Source organism: Egretta garzetta, unplaced genomic scaffold (genome assembly GCF_000687185.1).
Source record: "Egretta garzetta isolate BGI_Z169 unplaced genomic scaffold, ASM68718v1 scaffold158, whole genome shotgun sequence".
NCBI classification, from domain to species: domain Eukaryota; kingdom Metazoa; phylum Chordata; class Aves; order Pelecaniformes; family Ardeidae; genus Egretta; species Egretta garzetta.
Window position 1 is genome coordinate 335,411 of NW_009260430.1, and position 17,145 is coordinate 352,555.

At 45.5% G+C, this 17,145-nt stretch overlaps 1 protein-coding gene across 1 annotated transcript in view; it reads left to right on the top strand.

Annotated features, from left to right (window-relative positions):
• Nucleotides 1-14,751, top strand: part of NKAIN4 (sodium/potassium transporting ATPase interacting 4) — a 22,867-nt gene extending 8,116 nt beyond the window's left edge. Inside the window, exons 4-7 of the mRNA XM_035899293.1 lie at nt 3,199-3,396; nt 11,260-11,320; nt 14,526-14,610; nt 14,703-14,751. Coding sequence (XP_035755186.1) covers nt 3,199-3,396; nt 11,260-11,320; nt 14,526-14,610; nt 14,703-14,751 — 393 coding nt within the window. The remainder of the gene's footprint in view (nt 1-3,198; nt 3,397-11,259; nt 11,321-14,525; nt 14,611-14,702) is intronic.
• Nucleotides 14,752-17,145: the final 2,394 nt, after the last annotated feature.

Sequence of the window (17,145 nt, forward strand, 5' to 3'; positions counted from 1 at the left end):
CAAATGAAGCGGGCAAACCACAGGAGACATCCGGGGATTTTTTTTTTTTTTTTTTCCCACTCTCCCAGCAAGCACTGAGCAATTGGAGGTCAATTAAGTGATTTTTTTTTTTCTTGAATGCTCTTTTACTGTGCCCCGTCGGTGCCGGTATCCTCCAAGGACAGGCAGCCAGGGACACGGGCGAAGGAGCGGCATTGCTCTGGCTGTTGTGACCCTTTCGTTCATGCTGCCCTCGTGCCCTGCGGTGCTCTAGGCCGATGCTTGTTCAGGGAGGCGTCTCTGAACCCGAGGGCATCCGCAGTCCCAGGGTGCGATCAGTATGCGGTTTACATCTGTGAGATGGATGGCTCATGTCTGCGAGTCGCTGTGGTGCTTTTAGAATCCAAATGTGCTCAGTTTTTCCAATCTGTTCTTAACTGAAGTATGATTTTTTCTTTTTTTTTTTTTTTTTTTTTTCACAATACTGGAGTGTGATTGTAGGCAAAAAGCAGGCAGTGCTGGTTAGGACCTACTGTTCCCCACCTGCCTACCTCCAGCCCAGCACCCGTTCTGCATTTTCGGGTTTAATTCCCGAGCAACTTCAGCTTCTGCAGCAAAGTTAAGCCACAGCCAATTCTATAAAAAAGGGAGATTCGAGAAGGAAAGCAGCCTGTTTCTTACTTTGCCAAATACACGTAGATGCCTCTGTAAGGAGTAGGGAAGGTGTGGAAGGGGCTCTTGGAGCCAGGAAGGCAGAAGGTTTGGGAAGGCACCATCTGTGAGCTGGGAGAGGGAAGCCCTGGGGACCGAGGTTAAGAGTAGATCCTGCAGTGTCCTGTGGACCAGCTTTGTGTCTGTGCTAATTGGGGGAAGCCCCAGGCAAAGATATAAGAATTGAGTCCTTTTTTTTTTTTTTTTTCTTTTGTGAAAGATGGTTCTTTCCTTCCCTCACCAAAGTGGGGAGTGGTTTGTGAGAAGGAGAGGAGCACAGCAGCTCGGAGGGCTGGCTGCCCCCAGGAGGAAAAGCTTCTGCTGGGGAAGATCCATGTGTCTCAGAACATGCAAACTTGGGAGGGAAAGAACAAGCTTTGCAGAAAAGATGGGATTTGGTGGATATGCGAGGTATCTGTGAGCCACCGAAGAGCAATGCCCAGCAGAGGGAGCAAGGCAAAGAGGCTTCTGCCAAAAGAGTGGGAAGTTGGAAGAGAAAACCGCCTCTAGAAATGTAGATAGCCCAGCACCTTGCACTGTGTGCGCTATCCTGTCGCTGCCAATCGAATAATTATTCCCCCTAGCTTTTAAAATGCAGACAGCTCCCTTTAAACTCCCAACTGTTAATAGAGATTTCCCTATTGTCTTTGCTGTTCAGGCTGCTTTTGCGCCGGTGCCATCCTTCCTCTCCGTGCCCTCCTCCACCTACTGTCCAACACATCCCATCTGTTGTGGTGGTGATGTCAGGAGCTTGGCAGCTGCCTCCTCACTTAATTGTCCACATTTCTTAACATGTGCTTCCCGCGGCACATTTTAATAACAGCTCTGCAAACCGTTTTTGAGGATCTGGGGTGGGGTGGGGGGTACCTACACAACGCGTACAGCGAGGCGCTCGGTTTCTATTCACAGGGTTTTCTGGCTGCTGTGCAGATGTTCTGCTCTTGTAACTCGGGTTTGCCCCTGGATACAGACACGGACACAGAAAAGTGTGTCTGCAAGGCTACCCGGCTGGGCTCCCTGTGCTGGCAGTGGGGACAGGTCCTTTCTCCAGAGGGTAATTCGGAGCAGGAGCCTGGCTTAGCTGCTCTGAATCTGGTTTTCCCTCTTGACTCCACAGGGAGCTGAAGCAAAGGAGCTGCCATGTGAGGATTCCCACGTAAGGACGTGTGAATGCCCAAGCTCTGACTGCTGCTCTTCTGGGAGCCGCTTCTTTCCTCCAGGGACTGTGCAGGACCCTGGCGTGAGCAGTGTGAAGTAGGATATGGATAGGTGCTAAAACTTTCAGTAATGGTTAGGTGGGATGCGAATATCCAGTACCCATTTCTACTCTGTGGAGACACGTAGATTCTCTGCTTGAGAATTTATAATCTATTCTTAATAAAACTTGTTTTATGGTCAGAAGGGGTTGCTAATTCGGCATCAAAATGACCCAAGAGGGCTGCCGGGGCGCCTGGCACTTAGCACTCATCCGTGAAGTGATGCAGCTGATCTGCTCGGCCAGCTCTGAGTTTGTCTTTCACCATCTGCAAGGAGGGCTTTGCTCTGCCCTGTAAGCTCAAAATCCCAAAGCTCTCCCAGGTACTCCAGCGATACCCCTCTTTTCTCGAGTGTGAGGGAAGCGCTGTCATTTTTAAATGAGCACCTGGTTGCAACCTCCTGCACTACTTGTGTGGCGTTTCGCTATGTGACCCCCACGGTGGCATGGTTTAAATTATTGGACTGGCAAAGATGAGAGGAGCAAAAGAGAAGCCGCTCCAGGGGTAGAGATGCTAAGGAATTGCTGGGGAAGTGTTTGCAAGAAGCTGCAACCATCAGGGTGAGGTCAGCTCAGCTGGGTAATCCGACCTAGGCTGACAGTGTCAGGTCTACAGAAGGTGGAGAAGCACCGTGTGTGAAGAGCGTGGAAGGAAATCAGACAGAAATGGTAAGGGAACTTGTTAGATGTGTTAAAAGCTAGAAACAGAGGAAGATCATCTGGGTTTTGAAACTCACTTTAGGGTGGTGAAGTTCATGTTTCTCAGTTATCTGTGTTGATTGCCATGCTGGGAAGAGCATACCCACAACCTGTGATTCGTTCAGGATGCTTAGTGCTGCCTTGTTTCCCTTTTTCTTCTAGATTTGCGAAGTTAATCTCCCAAACCCAAAACTTGAGGGGTTTTTCTGGGTGCAGGAACCACTAACAAAGTGTTCTTGGGTCTGCAGCCTAGAAACTGTCTTTCTGCTTTGGAAGCTGCTCAGTCCTGCTTCTGAAGTGTGCTACGTGATGGTGAAATAGCTTTGTTGGGGTGCTGCAGGACTGCCTCAGAAATGGTTCCCACCACAGAAACCTACCTGTGATAAACTTCTAAGGAACATCAAGCCAATGTATTTTGATCTCTGCTATTGTTTCTTGAGGGTGGGGATCTTAGAAACTTTAGTTTTTCTGTTGATTTTAACATGACCTCCACCTGACAGCATATCAGACGCTCTTATAGTAAATGGAGATCTCTTTGCAACTTTTCTCTTTAGGACAGTGAACTCCTGACATTCAACATCTCCCGGCACCAGTCATGGTGGAGTGAAAACGGTCCTGGCTGTGTGAGGAAGGAGGCTTCGATGCCTGGCATCAAAGGGCTGGACAGCCATTCCTACATCTCTGTGATAGGCTGTGCCCTGGAGTATCGGTACATCGAGGTCATGCACAGCTCCTTCCAGATCCTGATCGCGGTGAGTACATCGCTGAGAGTGCTGTGGGGCAGCAACTGCTGAGGAGCTGCTGTTTGTTTTTTGGTTTGGGTTTTTTTTTTCCCCCCCATGTTTTCCACCCCATTTTGTAGCCTCTGCTTGCAAAAGCCTCTGTAAATGGTTTTTGTTTGTTTGTTCGCCTCTTCTCTCTTATGAACAATATTGCTTTAAAGAATTGGAAATGGATACCAGCAACCTAACACCTGCATCACATGCAACCTTACCCTAACAAATCGTTCTGTATCCCCGTTGGGGTGTGGAAATTCATGTTTTGACAAGGACAGAGGCTCTTCTGAAGAAGGCTTTCTCTTATTCCATGAGACTTAGTGATGGGTGACGGAGCACATATGTGCACGTTTGTGGTGAAGAAATAAGAGGGAGAAGATCCTTATCTCCACAAAATGAAAGGAACTTTAAGGAAGCAGAAGGCAGCATATCCTCTTTCTGCTGACACCTAAGATATATGCACTAAATGTTTTCATCGACTCTTTCCTTCCTGGAGTCTTCCACATGCTTTTTAAAGTACTCTGCAGTGATGGTCACTGTTAATTAATTGCTTCTCACTTGCCTGTGAAAATAACTGAACCAAACTGTCCACTGTCCCGCTTGCTTTGTTGGTGCTCTTGCATTTTGCATTAGAGTTTGCAGGCTGCATCTTTCTGATCTGCTTTGGTTCGTTACTTTGTGGTTAATGGCTTTGAGTACAAGTGGACGTGGGCTGGTGAAACGTTCACGTTCCAGCTTTCAGTTTTGGCTTAAAGAAGGGCAACTTGCCCTGATTGAATGTTCAAGGATAACAAATAGAGAAATTCTAAGCTTCTGGAGTGCCAAGTACTTCTCTGCACGTTTTTGGTACAACTTCCCACTGGCTTGATCCTGCTTTTCCTATTAGCTGGGATGGCCTGTGTGACCCAGTGAACTGCAGGGAGGGGGAGGACTCGGAGCCCTCTATAGCCATGCACAAACAGGAGGTGACAGAGAAGCTCCTGTTTCCCAAGGTGGATGGATTCCCCGGTGTGTGTGCTGGCAGTTAATACCTGGTTAGTTCCCCCTCAGGGAAAATGATCTCCATGAAACTGTCTGAGAGTTGCTTCGATGCACGTGTACGAGAGAGGCAAACCTGTGCATCCAGAAGAATAGAGTCTGCTGCCTTTGATAAAGGGCTGTCAGCTGGAGCAGGGTTGATGCTGCTGAGCTGGTGCTGTTCCCAAGTTTGGTGAAACAAGTGACAGACTTTGAAGTCAGAACACCCCAGGCTCTTAAAGTGCAGAAATATGCCACTGTTAGCACCCTTCCCAAATGCCTGAGCTGCCTCGAGCCCTGGTGCCCCAGGCTAGAGGTTCAGCCAACAAATGGTCCTGAGTTCGTTTGGAATAGACCTTTCTTTTGCAGCACATGGCCCTGAGCTAAGTGATCGCACGGACACATAGCAGTCTGTGTCTCTGGGAGTGTTTTCTCCTTTGCTTCTCCCCAAAGGCACATGATGATATCCTCTGTGCATCTGCAAAACACCACAAAGGGCCAGATGGGGAGACGGAGGAAGGAACTGTAAGATAAAGTAGGATTTGGGTAAATATCTTCTCTTTTCTTCTCCCGGAGATTTAAGTTGCAGTGGATTTTTTTGAATCCTTACCCCAGGAAATGAGGCTAAAATACTTGTGTGCAAGAAAGCTGTATGGGCTGAGCTGTGTGGAGTCAACTAAACTTCCACTTGTCCTGTCATGAAGGTAGAGTATTGGAAGCCCCAGGCCTGTAATTCCTGCCAGCACAAAAATCACAGAATCCCAGAATGGCAGGGGTTGGAAGGGACCTCAGGAGATCACCCAGTCCCACCCCCCTGCTAAAGCAGGCTCACCCAGAGCATGTTACCCAGGACTTGGTCCAGACAGGGGTTGAATATCTCCAGAGGAGACTCCACAGCCCCCCTGGGCAGCCTGGGCCAGGGCTTGGAGAAGAAGATTTTCCTCATATTCAACTGAAACCTCTTATGTTTCCATTTGTGCCCACTGCCCCTTGTCCTGTCACTGGGCACCACTGCAAAGAGCCAGGCTCTGTCCTCGTGACATCCACCCTTAAGATAGAATTTCTTCATGTAGTGGGAGAAATGGAGCTTTGCTGAGGTAAGGCAGAAAGCAAGCCTTTTTGCTTTCTCACTGAGACCTTGCCTGAAAACAGCCAGCCGGTTCTCTCCCTTTTTAGTCTCTGAGGGTCAAACTCTTTGATCCCTGACAGTATCTTTTTCTGTTTTCTTTATCTCATTTTAAGGCAGATTTTATTACAGGACGCTGTCCTTCCCGGAGCGCCTGGCAGGTACTGCACTGCAGGCAGGCAGGGACACCAGATCGATGGTACAAAAAACATGACTGGCAACTTGAAGTTTCTGGGGATGCAGCAAGGGACACGACCTCATTCCTTCCTTGTCTGCCACGCGTTTGACACCAGAATAGGCAGTTCCCTGCTAAGGGCAAGGGACAGGCAAAGTTGGGCTTCCTGTAGCTTTTTGCTTTGCCTAGGGGTTTTTAGAAGTTGTGAGGTGGGGGAGGTTGTGTTTGGTTGGTTTGGTTTTTTTTTTATTCCAGATATGGTAGTGTGCAATCCATGTTCTTTAGCTATGCAGTACCCAGCTGTGGATGTTTTGGTTGCTTTCTGGAAATACCGATTCCTTGAGACTGCGGAGGAACTGTAGTGCGCTGTATTGTGCATTGGGGTAAGGCTCACTGAATCAATCTTGCATGCCAAAGGAGAGGGAAAGCGAACCTGAGCCCATATGGTGAGCAGTGTTGGCTCTCATCTTGTCTCCTGCTGACTATATTATCTTGCTTCTGGGCAGGCATTTGAAGATACAGAAGGTCTCAGTCTGCTTTTGCTGAGAGCTTGTCTGTACTCCTTGAAGGCAAGAGCAAACCCTTTAATTTGGAATGCGATCAAACTTGGGCGTATCAGTCACCATGCATGATACAAGTAGCTGTAGGGCCCAGCAAGAAAATTTTTCATGATGGTTTAGCACAGAACAATTGGAGGAAAAAGCTTATTGTAACAACATCTTAAACTCGGTACTGTTACAGAGATGCTAGTGTAAAACTACTCCCACCAACCCAACTGGGAAATGCAACAGCAACTCGTTTGTCGAGAAACGAAATCTACTTTGTTTTTATCTTAGCAAGGATTCATCTTGCATCTCCTCAACTTGCCAGCCAGCAGGGAGAGGAGTGATTTCCAGTTTTGAAATACCTGGCATAGCTCTGGGCTGTCCATATGGTAGTTTTGGGAGTGGGGAGGGTTAGGCTTTTCCTGAGGCTCCATTGAATGGGATGGAAATTGAAACCCCAGCCGAGAGAACTCATTGCCTGCCTGTCTGCTGTTTTCACTCAGACTGACAGGTTGGAAGGTTCCCAGGAAGGCAGAAATGCAAGCCTTGACAGCAGATGTTATGTGAGAGGCAAGGCGCAAGAGATGCTTTGCTGTTGGCAGAAACTAGACTTTCAGTGGTCGTAACTGCATCCAAAGAATAAAGAAGGTCAAGGAATCAAAGGGTTTCAATCGCCTCTCTTTGGCGATCTGGTCACAACAGCTCTTTCACAAGCTGGCTTTTTGCTTTCTTGTAGCAGAGATCTTTTCATTTTTTCCTTTTCACGCTGATGAGAGCACACACACTTCATTAGCTCTGATTAGACGGCAAACCTAGAATACATCTGCCCTGAAGGAGGAGACTCTGCACGTGTTCCCCGTGGTGGAAAAACCCATGGCAAGTTTTTCTATTGAGAGGAGAGTTGAAGAGCCCAAAATCTTCCTAGGACAGATGTAGATGAAAGCTAAAATTTTACACAAGCAGCAGTAACACCTCCTAAAATTTGCCTTCCTATCCTTTGCGTATTTTGCACGCTTGCAGCCAGCTGGTCCCTTTTTCCAGATCTGGCTGTAACTCGGTCTTTCTGGCTCCAGCACTTCAGTTCAATGCTGCTGTTTTGTGAACACTTTTCAACTCGCTATTATAAAGTTAACCTCGATGACTGAGGGGCAGAGGGATGTACTTATGTTTTCCTCATTCCCTTTGGGCACACTTGTCTCTTCCTGCTCTGTTCATTTGCCTGCAGAGTGCTTGGGACATCCCAGCTCCATCCCTTGTACGGCATCACGCGTGTTCCCAGGCTGTCTGACAGGCTGACTGAACACACCTGCCTACAACATGTGTTCCTAATAAAAAGCTTAATCGGATACTTCTGCAGCCTGGAGGAAGCTGGTACTGAACATGCAGAACAAGTAGAGAAACAGCAGCAGAGGCTACAGCCCAAGAACGTTCTTTGGGGAATTAGAGCAATAGCTTAGTGTCATTTTACATCACTGATGTTTTCCCTCCTCTTCCACCTCCCCTACGTAACTTGCAAAGATCTAAGGGTTATTGCTGTTTCCCTGGGATGGTAGAGCTCGAAACCCTCTTTTATACTGAAATCAGCAACCAAGATGGCACTGTGAGCGAAAGTGGAATTACTTCCAAACCCTTCGCCTCTGAAGTTTTCTGTTCAATGTTAATTGCTGCTAAACTTGGTGATGTTTGGGGGCTTGATACATCTTCATCCAGGATGCAGTCAGAAGGGAACCATTGGTGTCCCTCGGAGTCTGCTCATCCCACATTCTAGCAGGCTCTTCCAGTGAAAAGGACTGGACAATAGGAGCAGCATTTCTCCTCTGTAGCTCCATTTCATTCATAATTCATGCAGAAGGTGAGACAGGGGGAGTCCTGGGAGTTAATTTCATCCCTGAGGCAATATCTTTAATTATAGTTTAGGCTGACCCATATAAAAATGCAGTTCATGTTTATGTTGGACGTCTCTTCCCTCCTTGCCACTGAAACTCTCCTGTTCTGGCCAGGTCACAAGATTAGCAAAACTTCTTTGAGTAAAAGGCGCCATTAAGTAGACAGTTTCTTAATTGATAAAACTCATGTGAAGCGGGAAGGGAACATAAAGTCAATAAAAAGTGAATTTTAAACACTAAGCAGGTAATTTTGAAACAAAGCCAGGAGATGGAAGAAATAACAAAGAAAACCCTCCACTGCAATGGAGCTGGAATTACAGATTTAGGGAAGTTCACCTCATTCATTAGCTTTTGGTTGGTTGGTTTGCTTTTCTGAATGCAAAAGGTCACTTTGGTCATAAAAGGAAAAACCTATGGGGGAGAGAGATGATGGTTGAGGGTTATGAGGCATTAATTTCTGTACAAAACAAACTTCCCAAGTCAATCTTACTGCTCGCTTGGTGCTTCTGAACCGTGAACAATTTTCCAAGGTTTAGGAGGTTCCCTGTGACCGTAGAGCTGGTAATCGTTCATGCGCTCTGCCCGGGTAAGGCATTTTTATTGTTAATACTCTCAGGAGTTCCCTGACACAGATATCGTATAAGGTTTGTGTGTACGCGTTATAGAGTATAACGACAGTGAGTGGACTTAGGGCTGCCAATTTGCATGGCTATTAACCCAAAGTTCCTACTCTGAGGCTTGATGGAAAACCTGGGGAAAGAGAAAACCTTCCTCGAGTCTCTCTGGATTCCAGAGAGACGTGCAAGATGCATCTTTCATGCTTGGGTATTTATGCGTGCGTAAATTGCGTGATTTGACCTTATATCATGGAAAAGGCTGGCTCATCAAACTATTACAACGCTAGAGCAAGTGCGACCACACTCCTAATCTGATCCCGGGGTGAGAGCAAACGCGCTGGCGTCGGGGACCAGAGCGTGCGGAGGGGTGGCTGGCATCCCACCGAGCGCTGGGTCGCCTTCAAACTGAAGCTCTCTGCTCTTCCAGGAGCATCCCTTAAGTGTTCACCTCGGTAGCTACCAAGCCCAGCTGATGAGCGCTAATTGCTGACGTCGCAGCCCAGCCTGCTCATGACGCAAGGCACCGCGAGCCGCCTCGGGGGCTGCGTCAGCACCACGGCCAGTTCCCGGGCCGGGGCCGCAGCCTCCTGCCGGCCCCCCAAAACTGCCCCAAACCTCAGGAAGAAGAAAAAAACAACCCAGGTTTTCTGTTAGCACACTACAAGCTATAGAGAAGAGACGAAAAACCTCTGATTATTCTGATTTTTGGGGGGTGGGGGGGGGTGTTTTTTGGGGTTTTTGTTTGTTTGTTTGCCTTTGAAGAGCAATGGTTGTACTCGGAGGCAATTCTAAAAGTCAGCAGGTAAAATTAGATTGGCCATTGCATGTGGCTTGGAGGTTACCATCAAGCCTAGAAGGATATTCTGCCCCCCCTCCCCGCCCCCCGAAGTCCTCTGAATCTCACACAAATTTAGTATGAAGCAGCCCAGGGTTCAAAAATGCGCAGCAGGGGAAGGAGTGAGCGCGCAGAGCTGCCTCTCCTCCGCTGAGGTACGGGAACGTGCTTCCATAAGGCTCGCCCAAGGGGAAAGGAGAGCGAGCTGGCTTGTCTTTCAGACGATTATAGAAAATTGTAACGAAAATACAAGGTTTAGCGGTGCTACAAACCCATTCCATTTCCTTCCAACAAGGTGTGTTTTGTCAGGGAGAGCTGGCGAAATCACGAATGCCTTATAACTCCCCAGTAGCAATCTCATTATCTTGCCTTTTGTTTTCTGGCGTGATGTATTTTTCTGTCATATTAAAAATGAATGGACTCTACTTTTCAAGCCCTCCCATGCATCATCCTGTCTTCCCTGAGAGTGAGTCACTGCGCGTTACAGTCTAACTCTTGTTCAGAAGAATTGAGTTCACAGTGGAAAACAATTATGTCTCGCAATAACTTTACTAATACAGTTAATGTCAACCAAGATCTCGCTAAGTGGGGTGTTATGTAAAGATGTAAAATGAAGGATGGAGAGGATATTTGATTAACGGGAAGAAGGCAAAGTGAAATAAAGCCCCGCTGGGTCTAGAATGCTTAACTCCCGTCGTACCAGAAGTTTGTTTCTCTATTCAGGCTGAGTAACAACTCGCTACTGCAGTGGACTGAGGCAGTTCTGATGCTTTAGAGTTTCTACAAACTACCAGCTAAGGACCAACCCACCAGGCTACTTTAAATTGCTTTTTTTAATGTTCACTCTAGCTTTCTGCTCTAAAGACTGCTCTGAGCAATGGGTTGACAGGAGGACCACACCATGCCAGGACAGCTGTTATCTGAGAGGCACCTTATTGTTTTACTGCTCCTTCCCTGCTTCTATCTGGTTCCCAGGAGGTGGCAATTTACTGCTGGCCTATGCAGCTTGTGAATTAAGGCCACTGCTATCGTCTTGTCTGGTTCTCACCCTGCTCTGGCCCATTTACTTTGCAGGTCCAATGCTTGATTAGTCCATGCAGAAGTGCTTATTCTCCAAAGATAGAAAGAACCTTAGAAATTGTAGAGCTAGAGCAAGACTGGGATTTCTTTCCAATGAATTTTTGATCTCCAAGCCTAAGTTACTGAAGATTTCAGCATCTCTGAACACTCTGCCAGTACATCACCATTTTTACGGTTAACTAAATTTCTATCTTATCTGCATAAAACCAGCTCACATCTTGCTGGTAGCTTACAGAGAGTGAAGTTAGCGCAGTAGTTTCAATGTCAACAAAGCAAGCCCATGTTCTTGCCGATCGTTCTAGCAGCAGCAGGCTGCTACTCTGAAGGTGAGGATGGGTCTTGCAAGTTTTTAGTTTGGACCTTTGCGTATGCTCCCAGTAGTGTTCTCCCTCAAGCCTACACCTGCACCCCCTACCTTACAGCAAATATGATTTGGCCTCACCATTACAGTAATGCTGCCAAGTTGACAGTAAACGTTGGCTGTTGAAGTCGTGCCAAGTGGCTTTGGACCGTCTCAAAAGACTGATACTAAAATGATTTATTCTCTCTATTTTCCAGCTGGTGGGCTTTGTCTACGCCTGTTACGTTGTTAGTGTTTTTACAGAAGAAGAAGACAGCTGTAAGTATTTGTCAACAGATCCCTTGGCAAAGGTTTTATTAAATGTTGTATCTCTCTCAGATGTTTGTCTATCAGGACAGAGTTGCCATCAGACTTAGTTCCATCTCTCCAGCTACACAATATGGCACTACCTACCTTTCAAGGATCAGCTATTTTTACTGTGAGGGTTTTTTTTCCCCCATGTCACTACGTATTAGATGCCGTAATTCTGCTACTCTTTCAGCCCCCAAAAAGCTAAGAGTTGGCTACTCACTCAGGCTAGGCTTTAGAGAAACTGGGCAGCTGCTTCTGTTCTCAAGCTTATATAGCTTAATGCCACTGAAATATCGCCATTGTAATTGGGAGCACCTACAACAAAGAATACGGCCTGGTACTCAAATAAGCCACCTGCTGAGTATCATATGCCATGGGCCGAGGATGAAGCAGAGCGTGAGATTTCTTGCCAAGAACCAACCTGACCACTTAATTTAAAAGCAGAGGAAGTACTGTATCTCAGTTGCAAGGAGGAGGAAGGAGCTGACCCTCTCACGTTTGGTATACAAATATCTAAGTGTCATGACACTTGTCAGGGAAGAGCAAAGACTCGGAGAGGAATCACAGGGGCGGTTGGGTCCATGGGATCTATCCAGATATCTAGAACCTGGTCCTGGATTACTTTGCCCTTCTAAAACTCCCTCTGAAAGCAGTAAGTTTGCAAACAAAAGAACGGACGCATAGGGTTCAAAATAAATGTGAAGTCTGATTTCTTTGGCAATGTGTTGCCTTTCTGTGTTTGAATTCTCCGCATGTTCGAATCAGTAAAGTCTTACTGACATCAATAGGCCTAGGCCAGTTTACCCCAGGTAAGGATCCGAGCCAAAGGCTTTATATCCAAGTATCGCTTCTTTAAGACATTCATTAGGTTTGTGCAAGTAGTTTTGTTGTTTTAAAGAGCAGCTGGCTCTGGATTTTAGCTGAAACACAACAGCTTTGAACGGAATATTTGAAAGTGTGTGAAGAACGTTGATGTCGTGGGAGTGAGATGAGATGCATTTGCTTCTCTGACTTGTCCTTGTGTTTTCCTGTTGCTTCCTGTGTGGCTGAACTCATTCTACTGACTTGATGGATCATTTGTTTAGAGCTTGGCAGTGCACTTACCTAGCAAAAGTGCTACATTATAAATCATATTCTAAAAATTACCCCATAGCTCTTCCACTAGCTAAATAGCTTGAGTTCTGAGCCCCTTTTGAATATTGTAAATTAATAACATCTTTATAGCAGGGATCTGTTAGCAGAGGCAACCACATGGAAGGAAGCATTATCTAGAAATGCAGAGCCCTTACTTTCAGGATACTTTTTTTTTTTTTTCCCCACTAACAAATTCCTTTCCCCTCCCAGTTTCCCAGCTTGGAGTTAAAATGCCAGCTTGAATAATTAACCATGATAAACCATCAATATTTCACACTGACAGTGGTAGATCCTTCCAGTGACCTGAACAAATTTGAGCTGCGTTTTAATTTTCTCTTCCACTTGTGGTTTCCTTTAAATGTTGCTTTGATATGCAGCATGAAGTAATTATAAGTGCTGAGGCACGTTAATCAGGAAGCTCATGCTAACGTGATTTTCATGAGAAAACACAGCAGTAGAGATCTACTCATGCTGAATTGTGGGCAAGAATATTTTAGATGTGCTAATGCACTGTAATATATTGTAACAACAAACCACAAACCACAGTTAAGATTATTTTTTTTAAGTGACTTGGATTTTGAGTGCTTCCGTGGCTGGGTGCTCAAGGGATTCGACTTTTGTTCATTCAAGCTACTAAACAGTTACTGAAAAGTGCAATTCTTTAAGGTTTCCTAATTTAGACATTCCACAACTGAGGGAATACAGCTCGTATCTGTTTTTTAAAACTGCAGACTGTCTCGATTTTAAGATACTCAAACAAACTACTTTCCAAAAGTGGCTGAGAAAAGGCCAAGTCTCACTGGAACTACTGGGAATTAGCCCGCCAGTTAACTTAGAACCTCTGCAGATTTTGCCCACTAGCTGACAGTTGTTCCAAAATCACAGTATCAGCATGAAGCGATCCATCAAGGTGGAATTTGTGAGAATACATTGTTCTTGGGTTTCTAAATATATTTTAAGAGGTGGGGTTTTTTTTCCCTGCTTACTTCCAATATATTTACTACATTTTTTCCTATTGTTTGTTCACTAAAACATACCAGAACTCTTTAGCTAAAATTTAAAATAATAGTGCCACCTTCAGGAAAGAAAAATAACCAGGCATTTATATTGTTAATAAGACTCCCCAGTTATTTTTGAATGTCATTTGGACCGGATAGCTTTCACACTTTCACACAAAATGCACTAACTTGGCACCAAAAAGCCATCTAAGCTGGATCTGGTTTAAAGGTTTTAGGCAAGGCCTGCTAGGTCAGTCACAAATCACACCACGTCATACCCCTGCTGACCTGGCTGTGTTGGCCAGCACGGTACATAGGCTTGGCCTCATTTCAGGGGAACCAAGAGAGACTTGGAAAATTCTTCTATGGGAATTGTCACTTCAGACTTCCCTCGTTGCGTTACATTGCCCTTACGCGAATGCTGGGGAAGGGAAGCATTGTCCCTATTTGTATACAATTAAAAGAAATGGAGTTGGCAGAGGGGACGCGAAAAATATCAGAGCTGGCGATAATGAGGTGTTTGCAGTTTTCCAAAGCTGCTGTTGTCTGTCTTGCAGGAAAGACAAGTGGGGCAAGAAAATTCCCACTTCACTATATAACCTTCACGGGGATTGCTGTGCTGCCAACTTCTCCGCTGGCATTCACTCACAAGCCATTCCCCAGCTTCCTTCTTTCAGCGCATCGCTGAAGGGCTGAGGCTTTGCCAGCTCGCTTCTCACACGGAGTCACAGCATGTTGGCAATATCCAAGGAGGCTGAGCAAGGCCCTCTTGTTTTCCTGGAGTCTTTTGTTAGCGCTCTGCTTTAAGCCTCGTGCTACCTGAATCTCCTCTTTGGCACACTTGCCCATCCCAGGAGACCCTGGAAAAGAGGTCTGTAGGGGCAGAGATATCCACCAGGCAATCCATACCCGAAAACTCATTTTTCAGTTCTCTCACTGATGTTTGTGTTATGCCATGACATGCACCAACTTTCGCTTTCATTTCCTTTCAACTTTCTGGCCATGTTTGTTTATTTATTTGAGTTCTGATTTTTTTTCAGTTGATTTCATTGGTGGATTTGATCCATTTCCTCTCTACCATGTCAATGAAAAACCCACCAACCTTTTGTTCAAGCAGACATACCTGTAAGTATCATCTCCTGTGCTAAGAGGCTATGCATGCCTCTTAGTTTGATGGCTCAAGGGTGCCACAGGTTTGGGGTTTTTCCTCCTTGTAGGTTGATTTCTCCAGCAGGCTTTTCAGACATGGAAGGAATGAACAAGTAGACACCAGAAGGGGTGGAACTGCCTCTGCTTAGCCCCAGGTTGAAGCTGGTGTTGCCATACTTGGCTTATGGCAGTGCAGTTTGATAGGAAGTGATGGGGCCAGCTGTAGGATGTTCTTGTAAACAAACTACTGGATGCCTTTTTCTCAAAGGAAGCAAAGAGAGACTTCAGCAGTGAATGGTGCCTGAGCAGGTAACGGTAGGAGCTGTGAGGAAGGGTCAGCCTCAGTGGATGATGAGAGTAAGCCAAAGTACGATTCTTGATCTCAAGATTCAATTGCGGTCTGTCAGGCAGAGCCTCAATGACAGATCTTTACTGGGGTAAAATTTATGCAACATCTAGTTGTCTAAGCTGTATTCTAGTTCTGTGGACAGACAGTCATAACCAAGCTCTGACCTATACATCTACGCTGGCCATGTCTCCGTCATCCTCCAATAGTCTTCTCATGGTAGCACCACACAATTTGACTCGGTCTTGGGTACAGGGTCTCCCTGTACCTGCTTGTACTTCTAGGGAACCTGTAGGGTACAAAGCTAACACACCAGTGAATTAAAATAAACCAAGCATTAGATGGTTTGTATGCAGGATGGCACACGTTTGCTCTTAAGGTTTCATTTCTTATTTTAAATTCTGTTGCCTACAAGAACAGAGGCTTCTATGTGTGGGGCAGCCCAAGAGTTCAGGAGTTCCTCTCACACCACTAATAAGAGATCTGCTGCTGAATTCCAGCTTCTGCCCTCTAATAATCCCTTCCCACTACTGAAGGCACAAGATCACACTTTCACGCAGTCCACTTAAAAGCTGGTTCTTAATGAGATTCTGAAACACAGAGGCCAGTATTATCTTTTTAAAGCAGCAGTAAGATCTGAATTTTTGATACTCCTTAAATTGAGCTGCAAGAATGCAGTTCAGCCTGCAGAAATTTTTTTAAAGCAGCTGCTAAGGGAGGTTATTTTGGGGGAATAATGTTACCAGAGAGTCCTGCTAAAAAGAAGGATGTGAGGATGGGGAAGAAAAGTGCAGCTGAGGGAAGAAAAACTGCCCCAAATAGTTCTGTAGATGTGCCCCTCCAACATGGCAGGGACTTACTGCCCACTTTGTCACTGCAGCGCAAGACCAGAGCAAGTCATTTTTGCAGAGCAGTTAACTTTGGGGGTGCAATAGCATTATTAGAAGGGATGCTACAGGAGATTAAATATTGATTTCCCTCTCGTTTTGTCACAGTGGGATGGAATTTTCCATAGTCGGCAGAAGCTGTGGAGCTTTAAGCAGCTCCCTGATTTACCGACTTGATACAGCAGTGTGCTGAAGAAACATCACGACAAGTCATTTTTGCAGAGCAGTTAACTTTGGGGGTGCAATAGCATTATTAGAAGGGATGCTACAGGAGATTAAATATTGATTTCCCTCTCGTTTTGTCACAGTGGGATGGAATTTTCCATAGTCGGCAGAAGCTGTGGAGCTTTAAGCAGCTCCCTGATTTACCGACTTGATACAGCAGTGTGCTGAAGAAACATCACACTTTTACAGGACAGGGCTTTTATCTTTTTTTTTTCCTTAAAAATTACAAATTCTGTTTGTGAAAGAAATTAGTGCTTCTAAATGAAGTTTTCTATATGGGGAGAGTGTGATATGAACAGAAGCCAGCAACGTAAGACTTCCGTAAGCTTAAGTAAGATAGTAAGCTGCTAATGAAGTACACAGATAATTTTGTTGTTCTTCAGATCATCACTTATCTACTGATAGCTTCTGCCAGCACAATATAATATTTCTTTCTGGCTAACAGGAGATGAAAACAGCTGCTGAGCAGTAGATAAAGTGACCCTCTCTAAATTTCGCAGCAGCCACCAAATAGCAATTTTTTTTTATTATTTATTTCAGCCCACTTCTTGCCTTTCTTCCACATGTATGAATGGGAATGAGAGGAGGAATGGATACTTGAGTCTCAGCTAACGACACTGTGCCGTGGAATTTTGCAGTCTGGGGCACCGAGTGCCAGATGTCCTTATCCTATCGTGAAAAATCATTTAGCGATGACCAAAGGCATTTTCCTTTTCTTTTTATACCCTATCCAAGAAAATGCAAAACAAAAGATACATCCAGCTTCTTTAAAGTTTAAATGTATAGAACAGCTAGAGGTCGGGAACCTGGACTTTCTGTTCTTTGTGTTGAAGGAAATGCTGAATGAAACCAAATCTATTCCACAACTACTGACTTGGAGCTAACCTGAGCTATGAGCTTTCATTTGAGGATGCCATCACCCCTCATCAGTAGTTAGCTGCCCTCCTGGTAACACACTTGCCCTGTTGCCACAACTCTAACAGGATCACTTTCCTTCGTTCCCTAATAGAATTATCCTGTTCTTTCCAGTTTTACCTACCCTTTGCTGACGAG